A 15,026-nucleotide genomic window follows, 5' to 3' on the forward strand; every position below is an offset into this window, starting at 1 on the left:
GAATTGGTTAGAAGTGCTTTTTTCACAAAAGGAGCATATTGCGATACTTCAACCCTGTACATAGGAGATATTGTTATTCATTTAAATTGTAATGCCTACTAATGTATACTGTTTTATGTGAACAGTACCTGTGTGTAATTCCATTTTTAGCCTCTGTTTTGCCGGAGAGAAGGCTATGTAACCAGTGTTAAATGTGAAAGACAGAAACTACATTTTGTTCTGTTCTGTAGAGAAGGCTTCTCCAGATTGTGTAATCAGATTAATGACTTTGTGAAACATGATACAAACAAATATGGGATGGGAGAGGTAGTGAGTTAGAGAAAAGAGCAGAACTCAACCGCCACCTACTGAGAGACACAATTTAGAAACACTGTACTTTCTGTTTGTACTGTTTTTTGTATTGTGACAATATTCCTACTAACATGAATGCTTGCATTAAGTTACCTTTTTTTTGGCTGTAATCTCTACTTTGGGGGGAAAAAAGAATAATCTTGCCATGCCAACGAAGCCCATTTGAAATTAAAATTGAGAGTGAGAGAAATTGAGAAAAAGAAAGAAAGTGAGTCTGATTAGAGCTATGATTAGCATCGAGCCAACAGTTAAAACCAGAGTCTACCAAGTTTAGAGTGGGCTTTTGGTATACCAGGATTTCCTTTAGTTGAGCCAGTGGTAACCACGGTATATATAAATCTGACCATTACATGTTTGTGTGTTTTGGTGGTATTCCATCACCCATAGTTTTTATTTCCTAGTCTACCCTCACACTGCCTAATGATTGTCCTATGTGCAGTGCACAAGTACATACATACATACACACATACATACATAAATACATACATACATACATGTATATTCCATAACACTTAATTAAGATTATGCAGTATTAAAGTCTGGGATTCATGTATTTTGCTAGCATATGTAACATAATATGAGAAAGTGCTATTTTTTATAAGGATTTCAAAAAATATATGCTGTAAAAATTAAAAATAAGTAAGTATTAGCAGTATATCCACCATAATCAATTTAGTTTCTTAATTTTAAAACACTTATCTGTATCCTGCAACTACTGGGCCAAAGAAGAGTTTAATTTTGTGTAGTTAATGATACAATACAAAATGAAAGGCAACAATCCATAGATAACCCATGTACTGCAGGCAGACTCTACTTGTTTACTTTGTTATGGCTAGTTTCAAGCTGTACAAACTGTTTACGAATCCTGACTGCCAGACATGGAGCACAGGAAGGGAAAGGTCAACTGGATCATTTAATGTTTGATGAAATAAACTGTTTGGGTTAAGCTCTTGAGCGAAAGATTTCTTTGTATGTGCCTTTCCAGTTGTTTTCCAGCTGGATTGTTTCACTGTCATCCAGCAGACATTGAGAGGACACAGTTGCTCAGTGACTATCAATAACAACTCCCAACCTTTATCTTTTTTTATAACTGGTAGACTAAATGACATCAGCTTTTGGCACAATGTTGGTACCCATAACCAGCTATATACCAAAATAGTTAGTTCACCAGAATCCCTTTCAGTTATTCGAAAGGTAGTAGATACATTTAAGCTATCGTTCCAAATGCTCTACAACAATCTTCTGTTGTTTGACAGTACAGTAATTTAAGCAATTTGGAAAATTGAGAAGTGACTGTTTTTTAAAGTTCACTGAAAGTATAACTGCTTTTTTAAACAGACTCTGCCAATACACCAATAAGAATACATTAATCCAGAGGTACTGTCAGCAGAACGCTATCTCTGTGGTTTATGCCAATACATTTTAAACCCCTGTAAAATCTGACAATGTTTGGAAAACTAAAAGATCTTTCTCCTTTTTGAGGAAATAGGAAACTGAATTGGGGCGGAAGTGATGAGAGGCAGCTGATGACAAATCTATCTGGTTATTTATTTGTCAAGTCCAAAGACTGGAACATTCAAGGCAGTTTGCATGAGTCATTGTAAGAGCTGACTGCTAGTCTCTGCAGTTTTGCATATGAATAACAGTTATCTGGACTAAACTAAATATGTATTTGTTGGTTGGAAACACATTGAGTTCAGTGCAATGGTGTCATGCTTCTGCTTAACATGCGTGTAGATTAGGTTCTGTACGATGATGCAAAAGCCTATATTGTGAATGACATGAATAAATGTATAGTACAATGTGTGGATTTACAGAGCACTTTACTCACAGGACAGAAATTACACCAAAGCACTGAAAAGATTAACCGTAGTGGATCTGTCACCACTTTATTTATTCTGTTATTATTATAAAACATAAAATATTTACATATTTAGATTTGTATCTGATGAGAAAACAGTGAATTAGCGCAGTGCACTGTGAACTTCCAAAGTTGACGCCATAAAAGGACATGTGCCCTTTCACCCTGGTCGCTGGTGTACAAACGGCATGCGCAGCCAACTGTTTCCATGCAAGGTTTTCCTCAGATGCTTTTGCACAAGTTACAGATGACAGTTTTTAAGGCTTATCAAGAACAGAACACATTAACCTTGGTCGTCTCCAGCTTAACTCTAGCTCTTTCCCTTATGTGTGCCTGGAAAGTGCCAGTTCGATTTAGCAACAACAGCTCTGATTTAAGGAGGAGGCTAACACTGAAGGAATTGTTTTGGAATTTGGAGAATGGATTTATTTAAATATTCAAGTTGTAGTCAACAGTGATTATGCTGAATAGTTTTTTTGGGGTATTTCTTTACTAACTGTATCCACACTGCAGACCTCTGTTCAGGTTCAGGATACATAACTCCACAAACTGCAGACCATTCTAGTTGTATTGGACAGATAACTTCACCCAACAGAATGAACCTGTATACTAATCTTATACTCACTGGGGAATCTCCGTAGCTAGCATCAGCCACCTATCTGTGGTTAAACCAGGATTACCCCTTAAGATAAGTGGTTGATGCAGTCAAGGTGCCGTCAAATGCTTATCTACAAAATCGACCAGATCAACCTGTTAGTGAGGAATAGTTAAAGAATATATTTATTAGTGGTTCCTATTCACATTAAATATTATTTTAAGAACTGTTTTTTTAAAGCTATAAACATTCCCTTAGATTAAACAGTGCTTTGAAAAATGTCAATGAAAAACAGTTGAAACCCGGTTTCACGTACTGCAAGCTTGATTCTATTTGAAATGAAAACAGGATCTGAACAAAACAGTACTTAACAAAACATTCCATAAAACAAGTTTTATGCTAGGGCCCAGTGTTTCAGAAGGATTACTATCTAGCCTTTTCTGCTTCAGCAGCCTTTGGGTATCAAAATAGAGGACCATTTTAAATTAAAGTATTCTGTAATAACTTTTAGTCCACTCCTTTTTTGACAATGCTTCATTTGTGGGCTTGTCATTTTTACAAATTCCTGAAGGCCACAACCCAAAGTTGGGAAAATTTAAAACCTGATTTTGTGGTTAGAGTTCGGCATCTCTTCAGACCATGCTCAGTAATTGAAAAATAAATTTAAAAAAAGTTTCCAGCCCTTTCAAATTCAATAAAAGTGATGTTTAACGGTGCTATTGTTAAACTCTTTTAAAAACAATAAACTCAGCACCTCCCTTTCCCTCAATTTCAAATTTATTTAGCAATAATATACTAAAGGGGTAATAATCATGTTTAAAAACAAATCTTACCTCTTGCTTGCATAACAACATTCCCACAAGGTTGTTTTTACTTTTACTTCCTTTTACTTTGATAAAACTCATTATATGTTTTAGTGCTGTATCTGGTTTCCTCCCCCTTTGTACTTCCTGTGGTACAGGTAATAGGGCACTGCTTGACCCCTGTTAGTTTTATGCCTGGAGCTTCAGCTTAAGGTTGGATATTTTGTAAGTGTTTGGGAAATGTTTTTAACATTTAAAACAAACTAACACTTAAACCCTAAACTATCCACACCCCTAATTACTGGGGTTAGTTTTATGGAAACATAGCTAGAAAGTAGTGTGCATGATCCAGTGAGAGAAGGTCTGACTGTTAGAAGCTGTTGCACTTTTACCCACGATGACCCTTGTACAGGGCAATACCAGATGCACTTTGTCTTTATTCTTTTTAGCTTTCACCCCAGCTTACTGGTGGAACCACATGGGGGGTTTGGATAGTTTCATGTTATTGTTGATTCCTTTATTTCAACCTTTACAATGTGTCCTTATAACATCTGCCCAGGTTTTTATAGTTTTTCACAGGTTATACATCATCTGCTAATGCATGTGTGTTTATACCGTTCCTTTGCTAACAGTGTCGTCTTGAAAGACGGTATGTTTTGAAGTTTCCATGGCGAGGGTGCACGATTATAAGCAGTGTTCCCCAGCTACAAGAAGAATCGATGTTTCCCATTGTCTCGCTGCTAGAGGAAGAATGATTTTTGTCCACACAGATCAGTAATGATGTTTAGATTTGTAGTATCATGCCATTATACTGTAGTAGTTACCTCAAGTGTTTTTAAAATAGACAGGTTTTAAAATAGGTGAACCTTTTTAATAGCAATAATAGCAGTAGCACCCCTGAACCAAATTTGCATTTTGTTAGCTTTTGTCTTTAGCATTTAAAAGTTACAAATCTAATAAACAATAAAGCAGTAATTGTTTAAACAGGAATATGTGTTAACATCTAAAACTTGAACAACTCAGTGGTCATTTTTTATGAAAAAGGAAACAGAATAACACCAAGAACAGAAGATTCAAAGGGACTCCAAATATGTATGAAGAATTTGTAAATTGGCACACACTCTGACTCATTCGAACAGTGGGTTGAAATCTATAAAATTAGAGTTCACCAAATATTAAATAACAAAAAAGTCTTTATAACATATCAAGCACAGAACTGATGCCAGAAGTAACAAGTAATTTTGCTCGAAAATGGACTGTGCACCCCTGAACGATTCCAACCCCTTTATATTCAAACAGCTCATTTGTTTCTGAATGCCCTGAGTATTTTTTAACATGTTTTTACATCAGTGAGAACTGTACGTTGTAGACGAATTCAGAAGTTTCCCAACATTATAAAATGATCTTTATGGGTTCTAATTTTGTGTATGCTGAGAGATGTGTTACAGCATATAGTTCCCGTAGAACTGAGTATGGACTGTATAATGTATTGAATAAAAAAGAAAACAGTTATGTTTTGCAGACCCACTAGCTGTCTGAAGAAGGTGGTGTTGAGTGCCATTGTAAGGGTTTGAATTATGTTTCACTACAGGTTGGGGGTTATGTCTGCTGTACAGTATGTGCTGTGCCAGTGTGTAAAATAAGAAAGCAGTAAGAAATTAGCTGCACCTTCATAGTCCAATTTAAACATTTACCACGGTTATAAAACATAGCAGTTTAGTACAGCACCAGCTAAAACAGTCACTAATGACATGATAAATCAAGATGTGAACCATGTAAATACTGTAGTATCGCATTGAAAAAGCTTGGTAAAAGTTACAATACAAATGAATCATGGTAAACCTTGGTAAAGATTATTTGAAGTCACCCTTCACTCTCAATCAGCATTAACATTCCTTGGCAGTGTTTAACAGATTCCATCAAACCAGGATTCCTTGGCACTTGATTGCATTGTAGCTGTGAATCTCAACTCCGGTTAAGAGAGTTAACTCTAACTTGCAATGAAGGCTTCTGATGCCCCGGTCATCTGTTTTATTAAGACAATTGTCCTTTGAAGGGCAACAGTAAATTTTTAAGGAAGAATAAAATATATTAAATTGTATAAAACTAGCATTTCTGGTAAACCCAATTGCTTAAATGAATTTGTGTAGCGAGTGTGTAAGTTCATTTTGATTTCTATCAACTGCAGGGACATTTTGGCTTCATTAGCCGGAGTGGATGAAACTGCCTTTCTGTACTTCGGCAGTTTAGTTGTTACAAGAAAATACAAGTAGCAATAGCTTAACAGGGAACATAAGCAGATGGGGGATATTTTGAGACTTCTTCAGGGGTAAACTGCTAGATGAGCAGTTTGTAAACCACATCTGCATTCAATCTAAGCAAAGAGCATTTGAAGTGCATTGGGGGTGCACTACATCTAGACATTGGAGAAGAATTTGACTGTTCCCGTGGAACCAGTTAGTTTAAAGATACAGTGTCCTCTAAGCCATGTATAATATATAGTAGAACCTCAAAGTGACAAACATCCCACTGTAAAGGTGTTTAAATCTGAAACTTGTATTATTACCAGTGTTGGATCTTCTCAGAATTGCCATGAACCCTGTTTCTGGTTTCAAGTGAGCCGTGTTTGATTGACCAGTCATTTTTCAAATGTGGGGTTTGCAACTTTTAGCTTCTACTGTACGATGGTGTTTTTGTCTAGTCAAGTTTACCCAAGCAGATATTTTTATCGCTTTGTTTCCATTTCCCAAAGGCAATTTTAGCTGTACGGGCACACTCTTGTACCTCCTTGAAACCTGCTTGCCTCTCTGTCACTCTGTAGCAGTTCTGCACAAACGCATTGTGTAACATGAAAAACAATCATCTCTGCACTGGTAGTAAATTACAGATTCAGGTTATAGCCTCCATGGAGAGCAAATCTGTGTAAATGTTTTTTTTTTTTTTTTCTTTTCATCTGCAGTAAAGATTTAGGATCCCCCTTTTTCCGTTGTCTGTTTTCTCAAAAGTCAGTCAAAGTCCAGTGTAGGAGTGACCACATTCTTTGGAATGGGGGAGGACAAGAAGTTGTGAAAGAAACAGTGATTAGATTATATCTTAAGCCCCTTTCACACTGGCATTCTGTACTCTGGTCGGAATCTACCCGGGTCAGGACCTGGTGTCATGCGGGTTGGCGACTCGATTTCATACTGCTTTTGATAAAGCAGGGTTGACCTGGGGGACAGACGCAAGTAAACAATGCACCTATCAATGCCCCGGAAGCAGCTTGTTACAGATGCTTCGCTCCAGGCTTCTCTAGATTGAACCGTCAGCCCAAATGTTGAGTAGAGTAAAGTTTTTTCATCCCTGCTGCAATCTGGCTTACGATTTGTCTCAAGCAACACAAATATGGCTAAACAGAATAAACAAAAACGTTCCTTGCAGAAGGAACCTTCACGCAGGCGTGGCTGTTTGTTATTTCGTCCATGTGGCAAAGTGCCCCGCCCCCAGGCTATTTGTTTGTGTTGTATGTTACGTGTAGTGTGTTAATGTTGGTGTATAGTCATTGGTACACGGGATATAAATGGGTCTGTGTAACACGAGTGGTTTAAAATGTATATTTGTTTTAGACACGAGGATTGCATAGCACTTCACGTGCAGGTAAAATGTAATAATATGCGAGCACGGGGAATTGCACTTTTATTAATTCACGTGCAGTTGTATCGAGACTCCAATTGAATGATTGATTAGCAATTGAGTCTTGGTACAGCTGCATAAAAGCAGCATGCTTTCCCTCACTCAGGGTTGTGTGTTCGGGAGTGGAGAATTGGAGAGAGCGAGAGGAGAAACGTAAAGTAAATGATATCAATTGCTACGAGTGCTGTAAGGACCAGCACCATACTTGTTTTGTATAGCGTTAGTCCACCCTGTTTTATTAGTGTCTACTCGTTTTGTTTGTCTGTTTATTTTGGCTGCAAGTGCCGTGTCTTGTTTTGGTGTCAGTGTTTTTGTACAACTGTTTTATTTTCTGGTAATAATAAACCATGCAGCAGCGCATTCATTCATTATTTTACTCGTGGTGCTGTGTATTCATTTCTGGTCTGACGTCACCCACTACAGCCGTCTTTGTGACAGTCCACCGTCAAGCATTTTGTCTGTTGACCATGTTGACCCACATCCTGAGGTGGATCGATGGGACCCGGGTTAACCCGGGTATGATCCAGGTATGTGATTTCACACTACGCAAGATTGTGACCCAAGTAGCCAAAACCCGGGTCCGGACCCAGGTAGGAGTGCCAGTGTGAAAGGGGCTTTAGACTGCAGGTGAGCTCAGACTGTCACACACATGAAACCCAAACTGTGATTATTCATTGAAATTGGTGGATTTTATATTACGAGAAGTTGGCTTGGTGTACGATCTTACTGAATTCAGAGTATTCTGCTGGTCAGCTTTTAGTATTAACTATTCCAGACTATCGACATTATGTCAACTTCTAAGCTTGTGCAGGATTAGAAAGCACCGGCATTACAGTGGCAGCTGGTGGCCAAAAAAATGGAAACAGAAAAAAGTCAGAGAGCCTGGAGGTCCTATTAAGCCCCCGGCAACAGTAGATTGACAACACTTTTCATATAATTTATTTATTTATTTGGCAGATGCCTTTATCTAAGGTGAGTTACAGGGCAGTACTGTATATGGTTACAATGCAAGGTCAATATTTAAGTACAGTTTACAGTAAGTATAGTTTACAGTAAAAGCAAATAATACTACTAAAATACAATATGAACCACAATGCAACAAGTTAGGATTACAAAAAGTTACATCTACTATGACATATTTATAGTGCAACAATGCAAGGATATTGCATCAGCTGAGGATCCTGCTTAGGTCAGGGAAGTCCAGTGCATAGTAGTAGGGGTAGATCAAGTTTGCCTGTGCTTGGGAAAATATGCAGTGTCTTCTGGGAATAATAGTTTACCTTGTACATGCTGAAAAGTGTTTACAATCCACAGAAATGCAGAGGAAAACTACAATTCCAATAATCCACGCATGTCAACCACACTGGCTTCACTTTTTAACTTTGGTTTAATAGGACTAAACAGTCAAGGAATTTTCCACGCATCGGGCAGTGACGCAATTTATTTTTTGTCTACCATCCCAGATGTTTTTTTGTTTTTTTTTCCTGACGTTACGGTGGATTTCTTTTTTTTCTGGTCAAAATCTCCTTCACCTTCACTCATGGTCGCACATACTCAATAAAGCAGTGCTTCAGCAGGGGGTGGGAGGTCTTGAGTTGCTCCTCCAATTAAAACCTGTGCTCAGATCACGTGATCTTCTACTGCAAGTACTGTGGTTAATAGCAGAGAAGTTGATACCGAAGCCTTGCCTCCTGTAAGGAGGAGCCACAACTGCTGTTGCTATAGGAATGTTGCATTTGAACAAAACCAATATGTTGGGAATATACTATACTTGTCCTGCCTGCACCATTTTGAATTGTGCAGTTGTTGAATAATAAGCTACTGTATTGCTTGAAAGAAAACTTGCACTTAACAAAAAAGATGAACGTTTACCAAAACCAACCCAAAAAGAGCATAGTGAAAAATGACTGTGTTTAAAGTTTACTTCAAAATTACTATTGTTTATTGTACTGTGTATGGTATGTATAGTAATAACATGTTTTTTTTTTGTGTGTTTTGTTTTTATGTACAGTATTAGATTTTTTAAAGTAAGTCTAATCCAGCATCATTTTTTGTCCAGCTCTGTATTGCCCAGTACAATCTGTGTTCTTCTGTGTCTTTAAGACCTGGTAAAATGAACACATGATGGACGGAAAGTTCACATAGCAATGACAGAGATATAAGCTTATAGCAACAGACCTCTCAAATAATGACAGTTTATAAGCCAACATAAAATTATGCACAGCTCCCTAGTGTAACAAAACCTGGCATGTGCCTGGCCAGAAATTTCTTCATAATGTCTTGTAGTTTTTATGATTATTACTCATCTCTCTGTCTAACTCTCTGCTCACTTCTATCCTTTCAAGGCTCTTATTGGTTCCATATGTTGAGATCCTTTTTTTCTTTTAGCAATAGGGCCTTTTCATTAATACCCCTTTGACATCTTTGTGGAGAGTGCCTAATATAATAATAATCTTTATATAGCGCCTTTCATAGTGGACCACCATCACAAAGCGCTTTACAAGATATGAGACTAGGGTGTGTGAACTATGCATCAGTTGCAGAGTCATTTACAACAACATCTCACCCGAAAAACAGAGCACAGTTAAGTGACTTGCTCAGAGTCACACAGTGAGCCAGTGGCTGAGCTTGGATTTGAACCAGGGACCTCTTGGTTACAAGCCTGTTTCTATATGCAGCACAAGGTAGTATCGGAGCACCATTATCCACTGTAAATTGTACAGAAGATACGTGTGGCAGGGCAGAGGCTCTGCACATTAGAACATGGATGACAGCCATCTTGGCTCAGGGATAGAGAAACAACCATGCACAGCCACATGGTTTTAATAAGATCATTGCTTTGGTGTGGTGTCTTTCTGAGGAGGCTTAGAAATGTGCAGTTTTAAAGAAACACGTCATTTCAAAACATTATTCTGGTACTACACTCGTTTAAGAAATCTCTAGACAGTCGTGCTCCTCCTGGATCATTTCACCTAGAGAGTGAAATTGTCCCCACCCAGTCACTGGCTACTTTCCTGTCAATAACCAGTCAGCTGCTTCCCCTACTGACTAACAAACTTTCATCCAGCAACATGCTTTGATCCTGAAGACTATCCTGAAGGTATAACTTGTATCTCTTTCAAAAATGCACATTTGAGACCTGTGCGCAACTGCAAAATAGCACAAATGCCTGAAATTATTTTGTTAATTACAATGCCTTTTAAGCTAACTGGGTCTGTTTTAATGATCTAATGACAGAACATTCCCCAGACACATCTGTGAAGCAAACCTGTAAATGCTACGTACAGTATACTGCCCATGTTGGAAAATGAAATTAGCCAACACATTGAATCTTTCTAGACATTTAATACCTGACAGAGGGGTTTCTTTATTAATAATAATCTTTATATAGGGCCTTTCATAGTGGACCACCATCACAAAGTGCTTTACGAGATACAAGACTAGGATGTGTGAACTATGCATCAGCTGCAGAGTCACTTACAACAACATCTCACCTGAAAGATAGAGCACAAGTGACTTTTTTGAAGTTGCACAATGAGTCAGTGGCTGAGCTGGGATTTGAACCAGGTACCTTCTGCTTACAAGCCTGTTTCTTTAAATGCTAGACCACACAGCCTCCTAAGACATTAGTGTTATAGCATGACAAAATGAGCAAAAATAACTGTGCTGTGTTCCTATGTCATACATTTGTGTGCAGCAGTAATCCAGTATATCAGTGTACAAAATGTTTCCCATTTCAGTTGCTGAAAGAGGCACTCAAAAAAGGTTTATGCGTAATCCTCTAGAGGCATGATTAGCTTTGTTTCTACACAAGTTTAATGCTCAATAAACAGGTGTAGGTGAGATTTTCTTGAAGGGCTCAATAAATCATGGGTCTGATCACATTAGTAAGAACTGTTTGTGCCCAAGGAATAGCTCTTACCAGCTTTCTCCTTAAAAGGGAATCCAGGAGATATAGAAATAATTTTGCAATACGGTTTATAATAGGCTCAAGCTCAATAAAGCAGGGTTGTATTTTTAACTTATTTGATTCATTTTTAATTATCTTATTATTCTCATTGTGTTGTTACAAGAAGTGGAATGACTTAAGCCTTAAACTGAGAGCCAGTTACCTCCCAATTCCCTTTCTATTTGTCATAAAAAAGTATTATTCTGTGTGCCCATATCAGTTACCTTTACCAGTATCAAACATTTAGCCTTACTGTAATTATACAAAAACATGGTACATGTAGGTGATCTTAGACTTGTGTCCAATGTCCGTTTGGAGATCTGATTGTAGGCTGCAGATGGAACGGGCGGCATGAATTCATTTGGTCAAGAATTGTCTTAGGTTATTGTTGCAAAACAGAGTTTGTGTGTGTTTACATTAGAAAGATCGAACCCCCAATCAATCCAGCTTTATTTATGTTTTTTATGATTTGAACCGTATGACTTGGTGACACTTGCCGTTTCCTACCGCTGTCTAATTGATGTTGTGTGACTTCAGTACTATGCCCCATACATTTCATGACCCTGTGAGTAGCAGAGCTGGGATTCAAGCTAAAAGACAAGGCTTTGGTTCAGGACACTGTCCCTCTTGTTCCTTGTAGCTATCCACAACACCATCAAATTGCAGTTTCATTTCCGTCAGTAAGTTGACTGACTACTGTGATGTCCCAAAGGCTCTTAGACAAAGATACAACCTTCAAAGAGGTGTGACTCAAGATGCTATCAGCTAGTGGCTACGGCCTTTGAATCATATTCTGTAAAATTTATATTTTTATGAATGAGAAAAAACATTGTCAATACAAAGCTGCAAAGTCTTTTCCTCCCGGCTCAGTATACAGGAATGACCTGAGACTGATCTGAAATAGGGTTTGACTTTGGCAGTCAAATATAAAAATGCCTTAACAAATACTGACCGGTTAACACCCTTAATTGGCGTCATGTGTTGCTCCTTACGTAGCGATTATCTTTATAACATACCCCCTCTGCCATAATTAGCAGTGCTCCTGGGCTTCCAGTTGCTACTAAAGATATGCATTGCAGGGTTGCATTGCTTTCCATACCACAGCCTCAATTAGGAGTTACAGGCAAACAACACCAGTAAGTCTAGACTCAACTGGAGCATTGGGACTTTCAAAGCCTATAAATGCAGGCGGTATGTAGTGTGTATGCAGATTTAAAAAGGGGAAACGGGGTGGGGATAAATATGTATTACTGTTCAATAAAATAAGTCAAGTTCACATGTTATGGTTGTCCTGTCACAACTTGTAGGTTAACGCATTGGCCATTTTCCTGTAGGGCTTAGCAACAAAACATTTAAATAAAATAATATTATGGACAAAATAATTTCCTCTTTAATTCTAATTGTATTTTACCAGTTCCTGTCTCCGGCAGCAGGATATTATAATAGCTTAATTAAAATAAAATAAAAATAAAATAAAAAATACAGTATACTGTTTTTATGAATTGAGGTTTTAGAAGTGCCCACTAAGGGGTGTGCAACTGTGAGTTAGCAAATGAAAAATCTCAATACAAAATCACTGTTTCAGAGAGGACAGAAACAGCTGCACACCTCTAGTAGTCTTTTGAAGTGCAGTTATCACAAGTCTTTTCTGAAACAGTAAAATGTTATAGGACAATAAACAAACCAAAAAAAAATATTGAGAATAGTATTATGAATCACTTTTTCATTACATCTTTATCTTCCTTTCAATAGATTTTATTTGGTTGGCTACATATTTTTCAAAATCAAGATGTAAATGAATGTATTTATTAGGCCCTTTAAATAAAATCCTGCTGTGAGAGGATGATTAAGTTGTTTTTTTCCAGTGATGTAATCCTAAACAGAAAATATGATACATCGCAGTTAATATTAATATACAGTATTACTTTATACAGGGAAAAAAGGAAGGGGATGGGTGGACACAGGAAAGCACTTACAAAAGAAAAAGAAGAAAGTGGGGGTGCTGGGTGTATTTGAAATGGAAATAACGGTAATGGGCAAGTGTTTGTAAAGAGGGCCGTGGCACTGAGCTTGCAGTTTTTTCATAGTGGACTGAGACAGGAATCGGTCATCTAGCTTGGATTTAGAACAGGCACCCTGATGTGTGTTTCCTGCACTAATAACAGTGGCTACTGCCTAAGAATGTGGTGTAGGCTCCTGGGTTAAACAAATCAACAGGTGATTTCACTGTTAATTGACATACAGTGGTGAGCATATTGAGACATATTGTTATGCCCTCAGTTTTTTAGGATGGCTCATTTTTGCATTGTTTTGTTGGATCCTATTTCCCACCCCTGGCCAAAACCAATAAGTTTCTCACTCTGCCATGCTTTAATTGAGACTGCAAGGTTGCTAGAGGGGTTCATTGTTCTTGACTCATTTACTCCCGCCTACGCCTGACAGATGTGGCTGTGATCAAGCCCTTACAGACTGGAAAAAAAACCTGAAAGAATGAGACTTAAGACCTTGAAGTTCTTTGTTTCTGGTATTGTTCTCGCACCCCTGGTATGCTTGGACGTATTTTTAGATAGTGCTGAGTGTACAGTAGTTTGACTACAGTTTGACTTAAGTGTAAATTTACCTTAGCTGTAGTAAATTGTTGTTGTTGTAATTTATTTGTGGATGTAAAGTAAAGTGAGTGACCAATAGTGAGGCTTACAGTGAGTCACAGTGGAAGTAATTTCACCCAGGCTATGATATGAATGACTACCCCTGCTTCTTAGCCCACAGGATCTCCAGAGCTGAGGTGGCTGAGGTTGTGACAGTAATGTGCCAAACTATGTGGTGTTGACTTGGATAAAGGGATACTTTTTCTGAATACAGTAGACTGTCACCAATCTGAATCCCAGTTACCTGAACTGACCTAGCAGCTACTGTATAAAAAATCAAAATCCTCATTTTATAATATGTGACATCTACAGTTGACTCTGTATTTGTATTTAAATGGTTACTACTGATTTTTGATGAAATGTAACTAACATAAAACAAGAACTTGGAAAATATTTTTAAGTATGCTACAGATTACGATTAGTACTCCAACCAAATCATTCCTTTAAACAGGGTGTGGTCCCGATTCGTTCACATTAGGGAGATTCTACTGTATTGAATGTTCGTACTTGTTTAATGTCATGTGCATGTTTTGTGCACTTTTCAGTTGCTGTTTCTTTTTAGATCATTATTTACCATGCTGGAATAGTTAGTAAGCATGTTAAGAATGATCTAAGAAAAATTAACACGAGAACATGCAGATGATATGAAGTAACCCTTTAACTGCTATCGACTGTAGATTGTGTTTCATTTGATTCCTAAACTGAACGGCTAGTGTATTAACTGACTGCACCAGCATACATTTCCTGGCTAAGTTTGCACAGCCACTAGTTCCTCAGCGTTGTTTCCTAATGGTTGCTGTCTTCATTTTCCTGCAGAAAGAGGTGAAGGACGTCTTTTCCCCGATCATATTTGAAGCTGCTTACAGCCTGGGTGAACATGTGATTGACAGCAAAGATGACAAGGAGCTGCCGGCACTGAAGCCAATCCTACGCTGGAAGAAAGGAGGCAAGATAGCTCAGAGAAACCAGGTGAGAGCTAGGCTGATCACCCCTGCCACTGGGGTCTGCCCCAACCAAATTGATTTACACAAGCAGTATACTTTGCACTTTTACAAAATGCCTTAACTCAGCAGTAAACCCAAAGACAATGTTTGAAAAAATGAAATACCACCATGTTTTAAATTTTTACACCATGTTTCACCATTTA

At 37.9% G+C, this 15,026-nt stretch overlaps 1 protein-coding gene across 1 annotated transcript in view; it reads left to right on the forward strand.

Moving 5' to 3' along the window:
• LOC121312946 (integrin alpha-9-like) overlaps positions 1-15,026 on the forward strand; it is a 134,930-nt gene that overhangs the window by 64,991 nt on the left and 54,913 nt on the right. Inside the window, exon 16 of the mRNA XM_041244931.1 lies at positions 14,696-14,848. Coding sequence (XP_041100865.1) covers positions 14,696-14,848 — 153 coding nt within the window. The remainder of the gene's footprint in view (positions 1-14,695; positions 14,849-15,026) is intronic.

Source organism: Polyodon spathula, chromosome 3 (genome assembly GCF_017654505.1).
Source record: "Polyodon spathula isolate WHYD16114869_AA chromosome 3, ASM1765450v1, whole genome shotgun sequence".
In the NCBI taxonomy this organism is placed as follows: Eukaryota; Metazoa; Chordata; class Actinopteri; order Acipenseriformes; family Polyodontidae; genus Polyodon; species Polyodon spathula.